The 16,556-nt window shown below is 40.6% G+C and overlaps 1 protein-coding gene across 1 annotated transcript in view; it reads right to left on the bottom strand.

Moving 5' to 3' along the window:
- itgav (integrin, alpha V) overlaps positions 1-16,556 on the bottom strand; it is a 134,813-nt gene that overhangs the window by 22,723 nt on the left and 95,534 nt on the right. The window contains exons 18-24 of the mRNA XM_060827351.1: positions 14,328-14,465; positions 13,378-13,445; positions 13,081-13,228; positions 11,687-11,779; positions 8,670-8,749; positions 2,817-2,897; positions 1,930-2,029 (exon numbers count right to left, since the gene is read on the bottom strand). Coding sequence (XP_060683334.1) covers positions 1,930-2,029; positions 2,817-2,897; positions 8,670-8,749; positions 11,687-11,779; positions 13,081-13,228; positions 13,378-13,445; positions 14,328-14,465 — 708 coding nt within the window. The remainder of the gene's footprint in view (positions 1-1,929; positions 2,030-2,816; positions 2,898-8,669; positions 8,750-11,686; positions 11,780-13,080; positions 13,229-13,377; positions 13,446-14,327; positions 14,466-16,556) is intronic.

Here is a 16,556-nt window from a genome sequence, read left to right as displayed (position 1 = left end):
TCTCATATTAGCAATTGTTAGAAAGCTATAACTAAAGAGAACTGCAACGCATGACCACTTATAACGTCCCGGTCTGTTGATTCTTCATTGACAACTCTTTTTTTTCCCCTCCTTCCTTTGTACATTTCCCTCCATACTATATTCTATATCTACTGATTTGATGATATTTGTATATTTGTATATTTGCAGACACACTTGTGTAATGCTCTGCAATACACCAGATCTATTATTATATGAAAAGATTTAACTGTAGCATGTATTTCTTTTAATCATAGGAAAGCCATGTCATGTCTGGACATCCCACTGTTTCATTTATCGCGGGGAGTTTGAGCTACTTTAATCAAACTACTCACATTATTTTTGATACATCTTCAGGATAGGTGGGACTTGAACCTGATCCACTTATCGCTGCAACACAAGACTCTTCTCAGAGTTTTAATCTGCAAAGAGTCTATTGGCAGATATTCCAACCAATATCCTCATCAGTCAGTCTTCCTAATGCTGGATGGTGCCGTTATTCCAAAAAAACGCAAGCCTAAATTTTTGTTCCCAGTCCAGGAATATAGAGTTGTTACAATACCTGAACCCAGAAAGTGCTCAGAGGCTGCTGCCAGGTGCGGACTTGAGATGGGCAAAAGGCCAGACTCAGGGTTCTAACATTTTTGCGAATGTATTTTAATGAAAACAATTTTTAAAAAGGTCCTTCAGCCCTCACTCCCCACGCAATCCCAAAGTCAACATGTGCCACATTATATTTTTAGCACAGTACACAAATTCCTCCATATCCTCCATGACAGTTAATGTCTCAGTACCCACCCAGTATGGTCACCATTCTCTCTATGTCTGCCTATATGCCTTTGCCCACCCATGACTCTTTACAGACCATGTGCCAACTGAGTGCCAACCCATGTCATCATGCCACCTTTAGCTTTTATTCTTACTGTGCCAATTCTCCCATTAGTCACCATGAGCAGACCTCAAGATCCGCACTGAAATCAAACAGAGTTCTTAACTTTCTATTGATAAGTTTACCATTTGGAATAAAAGTTCTTGATTATGAAAATCTATTTACTACATTTAAGTTCCTTTAGCTATTTTCCAACAAGGATTGTACCGAATAGTTTCGCTTCAAAGAATTTATGGACACTTGGAGATTTGACTGAAGTTGAAACGACAGACACCCCACTGTGATCATGAAAGGATGTAAAATCAGACATGCATCACTTATACTGCTATGTAATCCTGCAGTTTATGTCAGCACACTGAATGAAATAGCAATCATGGATTTCATTTTAACATGGCAGGCAGTTCTTCAACCTCTGTTTTCAATTGCATGTCCTAACAGCATTTTCACTGAAAATACTTTGGTCTTAACCTCCCTCCATCACAACAACGATCCCTCACGATCTTCGCAGGTCAACTGGAGATGGGAAATAAATGCTGAAAAGCTCGGTGACTTCAATTCCCAATAATTAAGTTGGAAAAAAAACTATAAGATAATACTAGTTAATTCTGTGGGATATTATCCTATGCACTGCACTCAAAATAAAATAGGTTTTAACTCACAAGGACATTTGATTTTCTTACTGTCTTTTGTGCTTTAATTCTAATTTAAAAGTTGTAAGAAAGCCAAAGTTACAGTATAATAGCCACCAATGAAGTTTAACAACAAGAACAAAAACATTTCAAACTCCCATTGCTTACATGTCAAATATACCATGTTGTAATTTTGGTTTGACAAATCTTATTGGCAAAACAACATTAAACACAGAAACATAAGCTCAATTTAACTTATCGAGCTATGTTATAATTTACAATATGCATAGAGTTATGATTGTAGTTTCAGAAGAGATAAGATGGTTCAGGTAACAATGCAGTGCCCAAGAACACTCAGAAGATAAATTAATCAAAATGTCAATCAGCACAAACCTCGTAGACATGAGTGACTTGTGGACCCACTTCCTCTTCACTCTGCGGTTTAGACTTCCAATTTCCGATGGGTAGAAACAGCTGATCAGGAGAAGAAACACTTCACGAGAACAAAATAATTTTGAAAATAAAATTAGTCTGGGACCTGGCAAAAAAACAAGCCACACAAAAACTGGGAACAAATATAGCATCATGGTCTGGTTTGCAATCTTTGCTGACAATCTATTACCCACTGTGTGGTGCAGCATTATCACTATGACACTGCATTTCATTGAAACTCTTAACAGCTAGATCAGAAAGAAACTTAGATAATTTGTGACAAAATGATACCTGCCATGGCAAATTAAAGGAGCAACTGTTTCTAACCAGCATGAAAACTAGATGTCTTGATGCTTTTTAGCATTTATAAAGGCAGATTGGCTGAGTTTTGAAACATTTGAGGGTCGAGGGCTATGACAGCTGACACAAGAGAGGAGTTGAGGCCCAGGGAGTATTAACCATGGTCTTTGTTGAATGGGCAATTTTGAGGGGGCAAATTACCGACTTCTGTCATGTTCTTATGTATGAGCAGAAAACTCTCTTTCGTAAATCATCCACTCATTATTTGCACTCCCCTATTTGCCTTCTCATGGCACAATGAAAAAAAAAATTGCATGGTGTGTATAATAGGCTATCATACATTTTTGCATTCTTACCGATGTTTAATTTGATGACGTCTGCCTAAGGAAGTTACCATTTTTCAACTTAGTTCCATTATTGCACAAATGTTTATGAATTCTATATGAATCATTTCACTGATCATTGATGGCCAAACTTCAAAAATAACTTTGAATCAACAGTTAATCCAAATGCACTTTTGTGCTCATGTTTACATTTTGCGTTCTTACCCTCGTATTTCAACTTGAGCTAGGACAGTAATGTCAACTGTATAAGAAACCATCTCACTTGTCGAATTGTGTTCATTGGAACTGCAAAGTAAATACACAAAACAGCCAAAAATTATAAGAAGGGATGAACAGTCCAAGTCAGCATTCCTGTGTGATAATTCGTGGGAAGTTTGGAACAGGAGTTAGCTATTCAGCTCACTGAGCCAACTCCGCGATTCAATAAAAATCTAGTCTACCTCTATCTGAACAGTATTTATACTCCTTTGTTCCATTTACAATTTTGATCTCTGTTATCACTTAATTACCTCACCCAACAAAGATATTTTCAATATTAATTTTGAAAATATTAACTTGCCCAGTAGACTGAACTTAAACAGAAATTAGCCCCAAGTGTCAATTTTGTTAGGTTTTGTGATTTCTCTCGATCAGCTACAGAGAGATTTGTCACACCACTTGCCAAAGCTCACCTCATTACCTGCACCCAAAGGCAGCACCCTCATTGTATCTTATCTCTCGATACAGATGGAAACATCGGCACTTCCGGCACTTCCTGGCACTGATATAATATTTAAACTGCAATGGTAGATTAGGTCAACTGCCATCAGTCTGGACCCACATTGAAATGCCCCAGAAATGTCAGACAGAAAGAAACTAGTATTCCACTTTGCTGCTGGTGCTGAAAGTACTGGTGGATGGACTGGTGCAGGGGAGGACTGCCCGCTTCCCCAGAACCCGCAGAAGAGACCATGCCACCACATTCTGCCAATCTGGGTCTGAGTTTGCCACCCAGGTCAGTCCAGAGAAACATCCAGAAATACAGGAAGAAGGTCAATGAGTTTTTCTGTTCTGCAAGGGTAAATGGTACCATATTTCTCTGATAATGCATCCACCTTCAATCAATCAGTCTCATGGTCTACCACACACACTTTTCCCTGCTTCATCTTCCCTCATTGCTCTCAACCACCCCAGTGACCTCACACTAATTTCTGTGCATGACCACTGTCCTACTCTCTCACTCAACTCATCTCCCCATCTTTCCTCCAGCTGCACCAGCACTAAAGATTATGCCAGATAATTTCATCGCATTTAATTCTGCGTGCCCACCCCACCCCCCAAACAACTTCTGTCTAATCCCAAGAGAAAATGGCCCAAAGTAGAGTGGATTAAGCCAAGAGAGATGCCTGATATTAAACTCCCCACACCCTACGAGGAGAGGAACCATTTGGATACAGAACTGGCTCGAAGGTAGAAGACACAGAGGATGGTGGTGGAGGGTTGTTTTTCAGACTGATGGCCAGTGGAGTGCCACAAGGATTGGGGCTGAGTCTGCTACTTTTTGTTATTTATATAAAAATGTTTTGGATATGAACATAGGAGGTATCGTTCATAAGTTTGCAGATAACACCAAAATTGGAGGTGTAGTGGACAGCAAAGAAGGTTACCTCAGATTACAACAGGATCTTGACCAAGTGGGCAAATAGGCTGAGGAATGGCAGATGGAATTTAATTCAGATAAATGTGAGGTTCAGCATTTTTGGAAAGCAAATCTTAGCAGGATTTATACACTGAATGGTAATGTCTTAGGAGGTGTTGCTGAACAAAGAGAGCTTGGTGTGCAGGTTCAGAACTCCTTGAAAATGGAATTGCAGGTTGATAGGATGGTAAAGAAGGTGTTTGATATGCTTTCTTTTATTGGTCAGAGCATAGAGTATTAGGAGTTGGAGTTAATGTTGCAGCTGTACAGGACAGTGGTTAGGCCACTTTTGGAGTATTGAATGCAACTCTGGTCTCCTTCCTATCAGAAAGATGTTGTGAAACTTGAAAGTGTTCAGAAAAGATTTACATGGAAGTTGCCAGGGTTGGAGGATTTGAGCCAAAGGGAATGGCTGAACAGGCTGGGGCTGTTTTCCCTGAGCGACCTCATAGAGGTTGATAAAGTCATGAGGGGTATGGATAGGAAAAATAGACAAAGTCTTTTCCCTGGGGTGGAGGAGTCCAGAGCAAGAGGGCATAGGTTTAGGGTGAGAGGGGAAAGACATAAAAGGGACCGAGGCAACCTTTTCACGCAAAGAGTGGTACGTGTATGGAATGAGCTGCCGAGGAAGTGGTGGAGGCTGGTACAATTGCAACATTTAAAAGGCATCTGGATGGGTGTATGAATAGGAAGGGTTTAGAGGGCTATGGGCCAAGTGCTGGCAAATGGGATGAGAATAGTTTGGGATATCTGGTCAACATAGTTGAAGAAGAAATGCCCTCGATCTCTCACACTCCGTGACTGCCAGAGACCAGGTATCTGCTCTGCCCCACGCAGGAGAGGACCCCATAGTGTCTGCAATTCAGAACTGTATTGAAATGCATAAATTTGTCAGAGGCACCGGGCAAACTGACTCAAAATGTTCGAAGACTTCACCAACACTATCTGTACCATGCTGTCACCAGCATGCGAGTGTCTGGCAAAATCTGTGGGCAGGTTTGGTGCTGCCATAGAGCGCCAGGTCCAGCAATAATTAGTATCTGCTGAATGTATACACAGACCTGCACTCCATTGCTCCAGCCATGGGTGCTCAACACAAATTGCAAGGCAAGGGAACATTCTAGATGCCCCTTTTTCACTGTAGGCATCCAGCTGAGAAGAAACCACATACCTCCCCCCCCAGACGTCTCTTCTCAGCACAATCTGCCAAGCCTTCCACCTCTGACTTGCTTGTTGCTCTCAACCCTGTAGAAGTTCAAGCTGAGGGGGATGTACCTGTCTCCGGGCAGAACACACTCAGCATGTCTGGGTCCTTCAGACACAAACATACCTGTGGATGCCCGACTAAAATTCTCAAGGCCAACAGGGTCCACTAAAATTACTGCCTCAAAAGCTGAAGGTTTGACTGCCACAGGAGGATCAATTAAACTGGAAATTTGCTAGAGGCTGGAAGTAGTGGAGTGCAGGTATCATGGAGGGATGTAGGCATTTGCAAGAATAGAAAGGGCATGAGATCATGGAGTGTTGCAGAAACAAGGATGAGAATAATAAAATAGAGGCTTTGTTCAATCAGAAGCCAATGTAAGTCAGTGAGCACAGGATTCATGAGGTACCTGACACCCTTTCCCGACCATTGTCTGGGTCCTGACCCTGCACTGTGGCTGCATTGTAGAGTGTCACTAACTGGGCTGGAAGCCAGTTAATGGTTCCAGATACTGAGGGAACTAGCTCAAGATTGCAATGCATGTCAAGGCTTTAGCAGAATGGAACAGATAGGCAGATCTGATGTTCAGCCGTGACATGGTGCGTACAAGTGGACAAATGGGCAATTGTTAGCCACTTCACTCTGCTATGTAACAATCATGCAACTTTTTCATCAGTCACTTCACACACTGACTCTACACATTGAGACTGGCAGTTGAAAATTAAGAGACTGCATCACTTTGACATAGACCTTCTGAGCCTCCCCAGTCCATTCAGGGGCTCTTCAGTGACCTTTATTTGTAATTAATTGTATTCTGGATTAGTGGTGCTGGAAGAGCACAGCAGTCCAGGCAGCATCTGAGGAGCAGTAAAATCGATGTTTTGGGCAAAAGCCCTTCATCAGGGATACAGGCAGAGAGCCTGAAGGGTGGAGAGATAAGTGAGAGGAGGGTGGGGGTGGGGAATAAGTAGCATAGAGTACAATAGGTGAGTGGGGAGGGGATGAAGGTGATAAGTCGGCAGGGGGAGGATGGAGTGGATAGGTGGAAAAGAAGATAGGCAGGTAGGACAAGTCATGGGGACAGTGCTGAGCTGGAAGTTTGGAACTGGGGTGAGGTGGGGGAAGGGAAAATGAGGAAACTGGTGAAGTCCACATTGATGCCCTGGGGTTGAAGTGTTCCAAGGCGGAAGATAAGGCGTTCTTCCTCCAGGCGTCTGGTGGTGAGGGAGCGGCAATGAAGGAGGCCCAGGACCTCCATGTCCTCGGCAGAGTGGGAGGGGGAGTTAAAATTTTGGGCCACAGGACGGTGTGGTTGATTGGTGCAGGTGTCCCGGAGATGTTCCCTAAAGCGCTCTGCTAGGAGGCGTCCAGTCTCCCCAGTGTAGAGGAGACCGCATCGGGAGCAACGGATACAATAAATGATATTGGTGGATGTGCAGGTAAAACTTTGATGGATGTGGAAGGCTCCTTTAGGGCCTTAGATGGAGGTGAAGGAGGTGGTGTGGATGTAGGTTTTGCAATTCCTGCGGTGGCAGGGGACGGTGGGTTGTTGGGGGGTGTGGACCTGACCAGGTAGTCATGGAGGGAACGGTCTTTGCAGAAGGCGGAAAGGGGTAAGGAGGGAAATATATCCCTGGTGGTGGGGTCCGTTTGGAGGTGGCGGAAATGTCGGTGGATGATTTGGTTTATGCGAAGGTAGGTAGGGTGAAAGGTGAGTACCAGGGGTGTTCTGTCCTTGTTACGGTTGGAGGGGTGAGGTCTGAGGGCGGAAGTGTGGGATGTGAGCGAGATGCGTTGGAGGGCATCTTTAACCATGTGGGAAGGGAAATTGCGATCTCGAAAGAAGGAGGTCATCTGGTGTGTTCTGTGGTGGAACTGGTCCTCCTGGGAGCAGATACAGCAGAGGCGGAGGAATTGGGAATACGGGACGGCATTTTTGCAGGAGGTAGGGTGGGATGAGGTGTAATCCAGGTAGCTATGGGAGTCAGTGGGTTTGTAAAAAATGTCGGTGTCAAGTCGGTCATCATTAATGGAGATGGAGAGGTCCAGGAAAGGAGGGAGATGTCAGAGATGGTCCAAGTAAAATTAGGGTCAGGGTGGAATGTGTTGGTGAAGTTGATGAATTGCTCAACCTCCTCGCGGGAGCATGAGGTGGCGCCAATGCAGTCATCAATGTAGTGGAGGAAGAGATGGGGAGTGGTGCTGGTGTAATTATGGAAGATCGACTGTTCTACGTAGCTAACAAAGAGACAGGCATATCTGGGGCCCATACGTGTGCCCATGGCTACCCCTTTGGTCTGGAGGAAGTGTGAGGATTTGAAGGAGAAATTGTTAAGGGTGAGGACCAGTTTTACCTTGTAATTAATTGTAGTCAAGTGAGTTGTCAGTACCCCATACCATACAGTTGAGGGTAAATTCAGATCATCCATGATTTTATTGAATGGGGGAGCTGGCTCAAAGGATCAAGTGACCTACTCCTGTTCCTTGTTCATGTTGATGATTAAAAAACAAGCCAATGTGTGAAATAGAAGTTAGTTTGGTGACTATCCTTAGTAACAGAGGGAAACAATTGTGATGTGGATTTTGGTAACCTGTTGTGGGAGATTTGTTATAACCAAAACAATCATCTGTCACATACTAAACGCCCGAAATCCATTTTAAATCCCATATTAGTGTCTGCTTGTTAAGTTTGCATGTTCCAAGGCTCAGTGAGGTGGTTGACCTTGCAGCTGTACTAACACCTGATAGTGTTTCCCAGCATGGGAATGTTCTTCTTATTTAAGAATTTATTGTAATACTAACACTTGTTTATCAGCCACTAACCAACACTGTCCAGACACTACGTGACTGGGGCTAGTGACTGGGCAAAGTGCCTACTTACTCATTACACTGCAATTAACAATTTGCTAATTGTTAAATGATTGTAACGTATACAATCACACAACTCTCTGTAACTCATTGGAGTGACTTGTGACCATTAGGTCACCTTGTCTCTCCCCGTGAGCTCACGAGTAAACAGTCAATAACTCAAGGCTTGCGTCGCACGATTACTTATCTAAATTGGACCGGTACGAGCGAATCCGCCCACTGCATAATTAGTTTCATCCCCAACACTGTCTCACATACTACAATGTTCATAAGAGTTGATAAATAGTTGGGAAAAACGAAAACTTACCTTCGAATCTGCAGGTCAAAGGTAACAGCTGCCTCGGCATCTTGCAGCTCACGTACACTAAATCGAAGACCAGCCCAGAGCTAAGGAACAAAAATCAGTTTCAGATCTTTCAAGGCTTCAGTAAAGCAAGCTAACCTCTAGACTCAGCAGCTAATGTTACAATAAAAGCAGCTGGAAAGTTATTCAAGGACATGTTTTGTCAAATTGCTGCCTCTTCCATTCTCCCAAGTGCAAGTCTATTGATTAAAAATGAATTTGCCTATGGGCAAACAAGTACAGACAAAAAGTAGTGATTGAAAGAGTCATTCCCTTCCATGTTTTAAAATGAAGTTCTGATCCCAGATTAGGCCTGGAATACTGTGTTCAATAGCTGCCAGAGACAGCCTGACAGGGTCATTCCAAGAAGCCCGCCATAGTAAGATTCTGGCCTGATTTTTGTAGTTCCATCAAAGAAGCAGTCTTACCAAAATGATGGAGTTATTCCATTCAACAGCTTAGGATCATATAGCAACTTACACATAATAACATATCCCAAGATGCGAGACAGGGGCATTTATGAAAGGGGATACGACAGCAAGCCACATGAATAGATTTTAAGTTAGATGAGACAAATGATTCATGCTCCAATGGTTTCATGTTGTGCTCATTTATCTTGCTTAATTGTGACAGAAAGAAGTATTTGTAATTTTCATGAGACAATAAGTGGGTTGAAGGAGGAAATGAGAGAGTGAAGCAGAGAAGGTATGAAGCATATTGCAGAGCTTAGGGCCTAGGTGACTGAAAGCAAGGTCACAACTGGGGATTCACAAGAGGCCAGAATTAGAGGAACACTGATATCTAATAGGATTGTGGCAGCCGGAGATGATTATGAAGTTAGATGACAAAATCATGGAGGGATTTGAAGACAAAGATGATAATATCAAAATCAAGGTATTGTTTGTTTGGGAGCCAATACAGGTCAGTGAACACAAGACTCATCAGGGTCTTGGTGAGAGTTAAACTGTGGCAGTGTTTGGACCTTTAGCTTACCAAGACCCGTTCACTTATGAGGTACCACAGGTATGAATAAGGCTTTTAGCAACAGATGAGCTGAGAAGGAGCAAATTTGGACAATGTCATGAAAACTGAAATAGGCGCCATCACTGAAGGCATGAATAAGAAGTTAAATTCTAATCTTGGGATTGAATGTGATACTGATGTTGCAAAATGACTAGTCTAATCTTGAAAGTTTTCAGGGAAAGTGGAGAAGTTAAGGAGTGGAATTTGATATTGGAACTGAAATCAATGGCTTCAGTCCTCCAAATATGTAACTGGAGGAAATTTCATCTTATTCGATTCTGGATGTCAGTTGAACATAGTCAATTAGATCATCATCTTATTTCATTTTGATTTAGGAACTATTAATTCATGTAAATTAAGTAGGCAGAGTGCCATATCCAACTGCTACGCTACCATTTGTATCAAACCAACATCAAGTGAGGCAACAGCAGCAATAGTACATGCAAGAAGGCACAACATCCGTGCAGCGTGCCAACTCATCACGCAAATCAATGAGTACCAAATCCACAAGATGGAGGCACAATATCTCAAACCCTAAGTGATATTATGTTAAGAATGTTTCAGTGAAAAGAAAGCAAGTTTTACTAAGGTGTTCAATTTAATTATGTCAATCACTAACCTTTAGTTTTGATGTTATAAAGGAAGTTAATGATAGAAAACATAACAGGGCGACTGCCATACCCACGGAATTGTTTTCTGCGGTTTCAGTTACCCACAGTTTATTGCGGCCCAATCGTATTAAATGGAATGTTCCAGAACCGGGACCAGGGGTCTGCCGGGGAGGTAAATTTCCCATATAAATGTATGGGTTCACTCCTATCCTAAGGGCCATCAGAGGTAAATGTTGCAGTTTTAGGAATTGTATTGTACAGTAATTGGTTCTCTGGCTATGAGTGGATAGAGACGAAAGGGCCAAGGGAGAACAGTCCCAGTTAAATGGACAAGATTAAAAAGATGCTGGAGAATAATGATGCTGACAACCATGTCAAAAGTTGCAGACAAATAAAGGAGGGAAAGTTTACTTTTGTCACAATTACACTGGTTGTCACATGTATTGGATAAGGGTTAGTTTTCTTTGTGGAGATAGGCAATTCTGGCAGATTTAAAGAGTAAAACACCTTGAGAAAGCCATTTATAATCTTAGTTAACATGGAGACCAGGAAGAGAAACTATGGGATCACCAATTTAGTGGGAATAAGATTGAGCAAACAAGAGCTAGATATTATGGACAATATAAGCTCAGAGACAGCATGAAATAAGAAACAAACAAAACAGAGGTAGGAGCTCAGAATTAGGGCAGGGGAACATTTGTCCAGGTGGGCACAGAAGGTAGATATGTGGCAGAAGTAGGTGATCTGATCAATCTTAATGAAAAAAGCCTCTTTGAACTAACTGTTGGAGATAAGGATCAAAGCAAGGGGTCGGGGTTTATAGTGATATCCTAAATTATGAAAAAAAGTTCTGGATGACTGTTGCAATTTAGGTTCAATCTTTGAATAACGACCAGATGGAACTAGAAGTTGATAGCATTTTAAATGGTCCAGCCAGATCCAGTGGTGGATGGTTAAATCTGTTATCTCAAGACTGAATCCTTATCATTTCAGGGAGCAAAAATGACAATCGCAGCATGGGAACAGCCAGGATGGGAGAAAGAGAGAGTGTATTAATTCAGGATTACAGCATCAAAAGGTGGAGGTGTGGGCGCAGTCAAGCAAATCAGTACCAGCAGAAATGTGGCAAATGGAGAGCCAAGGGCTAAATGGTTTGAATTTTGAAAGCACAGTTCTAATTAAGATGTGGGATAGTGTAATCTTGCAACGGATACAGAAGGTGAAGAATTGGGGAGGCAAAGGGTTGTGGTGGTGAGTGATACAAAGAACTTTATCTGTAATTGATACAATGGAACGAGGAACAGCTCTGAATAATAACTCCTCAAGTATCAAGATAAACTTTCTCACATTTGTTCCTGCTTTCATGGGGTTTCCAAGGTCACAAACTACTATCCGTGTTTGATTTTCTGTCTTGTAAGCACAAGACAATCTTGTAAGACTCTGAAAAACAAAGATTAGACATGTGTAACTTTTAGCACCAACCATAAATGAAGAGCATATACTCCCCAATTTATTTCTAAAATCTGCGGTCCTTGCTATATTACACATGGTTATATAATTGCTTAACTGGCTCAGCCTGTTAACCTGGCCACACATCTGTACAAGGCCAGTTCAATAGTAATATAAATTATCCAAATGTTAAATAAGGAAATTTTTAATAACTGTGGAAACATATTACTACTTCTGCATTTGAATTATGAACCATTTTGTTTCCAGGAAATTTTATTTCCAGGCCCGTCTTTTCTTTTATTGCAAATCAACTAACTGACTGATTCTATGAATCTCCTTGTTAATTATTTTTTATCATGAAAATGTCATCAAGGCACCTAAGTTAATCTAGTTCAGCATTTGCTACCAGTGTCAAATGCCCAGACTTGATGGCCATGTTTCCAACTCTGGCTTTGGTAAAGCCTCTCATTATTAACTGTCGTCGAGGAAATTTGAAATCCAGAATTTTGACACAAGCCAAGTGAAGGAATGGTGATAATGCACTCAGTTAGGATGGTGGTGTTCCCATGTACCTGCTATCCTTTTCATCAAAATGATGGAGATGTTATAATAATAGTTAACTATAATTTAATGTCATACCAATAATGTAATAATATCCATCCATTCTAAATAAAATGCGGATACTATATGCCTTCAACTATACTTATCGATGGAACGATTTGGTTAACTACACACATAGGGTGGAACTTATTCCAGGAAACAGAGTTGTCACCCTCTGCTTAAAAAGCTTCTAAGAGCCTTATTTTGCCTTCACTGAGAAAGGTCTCCTCGATTGTCATGTTATTTTCATTGAATAACAGTGGCTACAGGATGCTGCCCTGAAGTGGGCATTAATTCTCTACTTACGTATTTCAGTTAGAAACTACTCATAAGTATCCATGCTGTAAACTTAATCGAGTGGAAGTGAGAAGAAGCAAATTGCTGATTTAAATGCCCTTATCTAACTTCAAACATACTCCCAGAGGGGGACATTTAATCTCACTTATATTATAAACATATTTCTGCTGAGTTAATCAACATTTCCTTTTTTTATAATGCCAGAATGCTCTTTTGAGATTATAACATTACCATTTGTGTTATTTCCCTTTTGCATTTAGTCAAATCTGAGACATTGTGCTGGAAGCTTATAATAACATTTCTGTTGGTGTGCCTGCAGTGGGTTATGGTGTGATATAAATTTTAGTCCTGTGTACCACCACAAGGTTAATAACAAAAAAAAACAAATTGCCTACTTTATTATTGCGAACAACCCCAACATAATCCGCTTGTTGTGGCAATATGATGTATAACTCTGCTTCATAGGCCCCTTCACCTTCATTTTGCGCATTTATATGCAGGGTTAAGGGATTATCATCACCAATGTACAATTGTTTTCGATCCCTAAAGAGGACAGAAGCATCATTTTTAAATTAAGAGCTTCAAGTATTATACTGCATGCTAAAAAAGTGAAACCTGTTTGAAAATTTAATTAAAATAATGTTGTATTAACAAATTAAAGGAAAGACTAGTTGCAATCTTTTTGAACATACCCTCTCACAGACAGTTTAAGATCAGGTTTGCAGATGTTATCATCACCACAATCCAGTAAAATACGTGCCTGAGAAAGAATAAATTAAACAACTATCACATAATTATCCACAAATAGAGTAGGTACTTTGGTCAAATCACTGTCAGCCCCCAGAATACAAATGGACTTAAATTTGGAACAAATGGTAATCAGGAGAAAAATAAAATGTTATTTCCTCCGCTAAAAGAACATAGATGAGCAGAGTTTTTGAAGATCCATATGGAGAGTGATGGCTTTGCATTGTAGCAATCTCCAGGAGATGCATACAACATTAAGATGAACGGTGAAACAAATGGTTTTCTTTCAAGTTCCTGCACAGATCATGTTTTGAACAAAACAAAGTCATGCACTGTAAATAAATAGTTTCACCCCACCTGAATAAGCGATTGTTCAAAATCTTGCAACTTGTATTAAATAGGATCTCAAACTGGCCAAGATATACTAGAATGACGAGTAATTTAAAAAGTTGTCATTATGGATCACACAGAGCGCCTGATCTCAGATATATATCAGAGAGAGGATGGGGAGGCATGGACAAAGGCAAATGGAATAGTAATGAGTTGAAACCTGGCATTTGCCTACCAGGACAGGAATATTTAATGGCAGTCAACCAGATTGCTCTTGCACTTCTCCTAAAACCATGTTGTTTGCAGTGATGTATGGGTCAATCAGGTTCCTTACCTGCTTTCATGGCCAGGGAATGGTCCATGGCCTGAGTATTTGGAGGGCTTTGGGAAAAGGGACAGAGAGAAATAAATTTAAGAAAGGGATAAAAGTTGATTTTAGCAACATTAAGCATTTTAAAACCGTTGGGTCAATACAATTCAGAAAAAAAAAATGAGAAAAGATGAATTGCCAAACTTGCAGATGTCGGGACAAATTCACAGACAGAGAAATGTGTTGGTTACTGACCTGCTTGGTGATATTATTTGGGGTAAATTGGTTGAGGATTGGTTGAAGTCCATTCCCATCTGTTGGGGTCTGTACATCCAGGCTATACTCCATATAGATAGCAATTGGAGTCAGTTTATCTCTGAATTCATTCTCATCCTTTAAATTAAAAAAAATAAATGCTTCATTTATATCTTTCAAACACAATTAAATTCCTACAAGCTAGATGATGAAAGTTATAGCACATTATATGCTTCATAGTAAACCAAGACATTTTAAAATTTTATAACTGCATTAGAAAATGCACTGTCATCATAAATTGCTCGACATTCCCAGGTTTGTTCGGATGGCAAGAGTATTACGTTAATAATGACAATCTTTGGGACTACTTAAAATCTAAAAGCAAACAGAAATCAGGATCAAACATAAAAACCACATCACAAAACACTGGTGCTGCAGCAGTTTAAAGCAATACAGCAGATCATAAGAAATACTTTTCAGTGCATGCTGCAGCAAGTATAGAGCATACCAGACACTTCCCTCTTATAATACAACAGGCCTCTTTTTTTTCCTCCCAAGTACATTGGTATTTGCAGCTGTTCGTATTCAATTAATGTTCTACTGAAGCAGACTTGCACAAAAAATGAAACAGGTTAATGCAAACTATATTAATTATCAAAAAGAGAAAGAGGAGCTAAATTTTGCCTTAGCTTTTAGTGAAAAGTTCACTTATATAAGTTTGTCTTCTAAATAGTGTCTAATTTAGTCACTATCTGGAGGACAAACTTATATATAACTGCAACTTTTCAGCACTGGGCTCAAAGGATATCTACAAAATTATATCCTGCAACCTATTGGTTATAGAAAAAAAAACCTGTTAATGAAGGTCCTCATTATTTTGGAATTTCCACATATTTTAAAAAAACTTCCCTTATTAGCTTTTCCTTGTCGGTAAAGATATATGGTACATTTCAGAATGACTTTTTTTTTTAAGCACACCACCTACCAACACAGAAAATATTCCAGGGCAATCCATTTCTAAATTTTAGTCTCTCTGGTGAGAGAAGACCTATCCTGAATTTATAGTCAGGACTATTCCCAGCTCTGCAAACCCAACCCAAGGAGGAAGTGTCCCAGAGCTTTAGATGTCTGTTCCTGAGTGGAGCAAATTCTCATTAATCGTGATGGGTGGGTTCAGAAGCATTGTGGAGACTGCTGGGTGCAGATTTTTGGACACAATAGATCTGCCTTGAGACTCACACTGTATTGAAATTTTGAAAGGAAACAAAGTAGACCTCCCTCCTTCCCCATTACTATCCATACCAAACTATGCCCACACCCACCTCTATATTCATCACAATGATCCCTGGACTCTCCATGCCATCTTATGACTCTCCACCACATCTGCCCATGGAGCTTTTCAGACCTTATTCCAATTTATTCTGAACCAATGCCAATTCCCATCTCCACCCACCATCCTTTATCCTTACTTGTGACATCCCAACTTACCCAGTGTCCACTGTGGGCAGACCTAAGCACTCATGCTGTAATCAAATCAAGCTCTTGAATCTATTGGAGATTTCATTATTTAAAAAAAAGCACTCCTCTTGATTAGAAACCCAGTTTACCCATAATAAAAGCAAACACTGGAGTTCATAGTCCCATGTCAGAGTTTAAAAACTATTGCAGCTTTCAATCAAATTGTGAATCGAGAGTCATTCTTCCTTAATTACCAAAAGTTATGAAATCAGTAAAGCAATACTAATTCTGTAATTAATCTGGCTTACGTGAACAGCGTTAAATAGCACTTTAAAACACTTGAAAAAACATTCCAAGATAGATTTGTTTCTGAAATATTTAAAGGCAGGCGTTTTAAATGCCATGACAGCTTCAATGAGCTTATACATGCTTTACAGATATTTAATGACCCCAAAGAGAAGCCAACCTTTCACAAAAAGCATTTGGCCTACTTCCAAAATCTGTCAGGAGTATATCCAAAAGGAAACCTTACTTTTGCAAAAGGCTATTCCACCTATCCAAGCAACTCTGCAAAGTGTAGACCTCCTGTTATCAAGTCTAACCTGCACGTTATGTTTCCCACTCATGGTGAACAAAAAGCAAACATGACTGAAGGCAACTGCTGTCTTATATGAGCAGCTGCCCCTGAAACATGAACATGCATCTTGGAACGTTACCCCTTTTCCAAACCCCAGCTCCATGAAGATGGTAAGCACTATGGTCAGGGGTGTG

The sequence above is a fragment of the Hemiscyllium ocellatum genome, chromosome 7 (assembly GCF_020745735.1).
Source record: "Hemiscyllium ocellatum isolate sHemOce1 chromosome 7, sHemOce1.pat.X.cur, whole genome shotgun sequence".
In the NCBI taxonomy this organism is placed as follows: Eukaryota; Metazoa; Chordata; class Chondrichthyes; order Orectolobiformes; family Hemiscylliidae; genus Hemiscyllium; species Hemiscyllium ocellatum.
The sequence above is the reverse complement of the archived record's forward strand: the minus strand, read 5'-3'. Positions and strand labels throughout refer to the sequence as shown.